The sequence below is a fragment of the Octopus bimaculoides genome, chromosome 2, assembly GCF_001194135.2.
Source record: "Octopus bimaculoides isolate UCB-OBI-ISO-001 chromosome 2, ASM119413v2, whole genome shotgun sequence".
In the NCBI taxonomy this organism is placed as follows: Eukaryota; Metazoa; Mollusca; class Cephalopoda; order Octopoda; family Octopodidae; genus Octopus; species Octopus bimaculoides.
The window spans coordinates 108,883,558-108,885,218 of record NC_068982.1 but is presented as its reverse complement, the minus strand read 5'-3'; the positions used below and the strand labels follow the sequence as shown (position 1 = coordinate 108,885,218).

General features: G+C 40.3%; 1 protein-coding gene across 2 annotated transcripts in view; it reads right to left on the bottom strand.

Moving 5' to 3' along the window:
- The window catches only part of LOC106883768 (negative elongation factor D), a 44,256-nt gene that overhangs the window by 16,253 nt on the left and 26,342 nt on the right, over positions 1-1,661 (bottom strand). For both annotated transcript variants that reach the window (XM_052978601.1, XM_014934889.2), the window contains exon 9: positions 1,227-1,293. In XM_052978601.1, coding sequence (XP_052834561.1) covers positions 1,227-1,293 — 67 coding nt within the window. The remainder of the gene's footprint in view (positions 1-1,226; positions 1,294-1,661) is intronic.

The window sequence follows — 1,661 nt, the reverse complement described above, 5'->3', positions numbered from 1 at the left end:
GACTACCCTTTCAGATATACTTACATTGTGATTTCTGCAATGTGGTGCATAAATTGTCAAGTAAATGAGACGCATCTTTGCCTCCACTGATTCACTTGCAAAGTGTTGAGTAAAATTATTTCGTTGCAGACCTCCTTTGAGTCTTTTTATTATCACTGCGACACACATAGTCCCCAGTTGGTAACATTGATTTCAAGGCCTTCCCAGATGAGAGACTGGCATTCCACTTAATGTCTATGTTCCATGCTGGCATGGATTGGAGAGTTATTAATGTAGAAATATGGTATCGTAGCTACTAACAGTTGAGGGTTGCGTAGTCTAGACAGCGTTTTTAGATTTCATTATCCTCTTTAACCCGGGCAAAGCCGGGTATTTCTGCTAGTATTTAATACTTTCATCTCCACTCATGTTTTCAAATGACACGTACAGCCACTCATTTCACCTTCTCCACCACCATGTCTTTCATTCTCATCATGCACTACATCAGCTTCTCCCACACATGCACACACTCTCATAACTTATCCAACTACTCATCATCTTTCTCTCTAAAGCCTTCTCCTGGTTTAATGTATTACCTTCAGTATTCTTATACTCTTCATCACCATGCACTACTGATCATTGTCTCTACCGCTTATCCACACTATTCACTAAATCCACACTTCAACCTCCATCACTCTTCTAATAATGCCACTACTCACTCAGGTGCAGTAAATGATACCATTTATTCCCCAACACTCCACATTATTTCCCTACTGCTTTCCTACATCACCTCTTTCTCCTACCTGACCCATCCTATTTCTTTCACTCCCGACACCCAAACTAAGTGCACTTAGATAGAGCACAATGCAGAATTCCTGTCAAACTAAAATAAATAATATTACTCAAGTACATGGCAGTGAGCTGGCAGAATTGTTAGCACACTAGGGAAAATGCTTAGCAGTATTTTGTTCATCTTTACATTCTGAATTCAAATTCCACTGAGGTTGACTTTGCCTTTCATCCTTTCAGAGTCAATAAAATAAGTACCAGTTACCCACTCCCCCAAAATTGCCGACCTTATGCCAATATTTGAAACCAATATTATTACTCAAGTAATAAACAGGACACTACTGTGTCAAACATTTCATCTGGAAACTGAAGCAAATAACCAAATAACGAGAGATTATTCAATATATGGAAGAATGGAAGTCAAAAACATTCTTTTTAAAAAAGATGTTACTACTTACCAAGAAAAGCTGGCACCCTGATCAATTCTACTGGTGGAGGGTTTCCTTCAGAATAACGCTTAAACAACTGTTAAAGAGCAATGAACATCAAGGATTATTATTTAAATATATGTAAATTTTTTTATCATAAATGTATATATCATCATCATCGTCGTTTAACGTCCGCTTTCCATGCTAGCATGGGTCGGACGATTTGACTGAGGACTGGTGAAACCAGATGGCTACACCAGGCGCCAATCTGATTTGGCAGAGTTTCTACAGCTGGATGCCCTTCCTAACGCCAACCACTCCGAGAGTGTAGAGGGTACTTTTACGTGCCACCGGCACGAAGGTCAGTCAGGCAGTACTGGTAACGACCACGCTCAAAATGGTGTATTTTACGTGCCACCTGCGCAGGAGCCAGTTCGGCGGCACTGGCAACAATCTTGCTCAAAT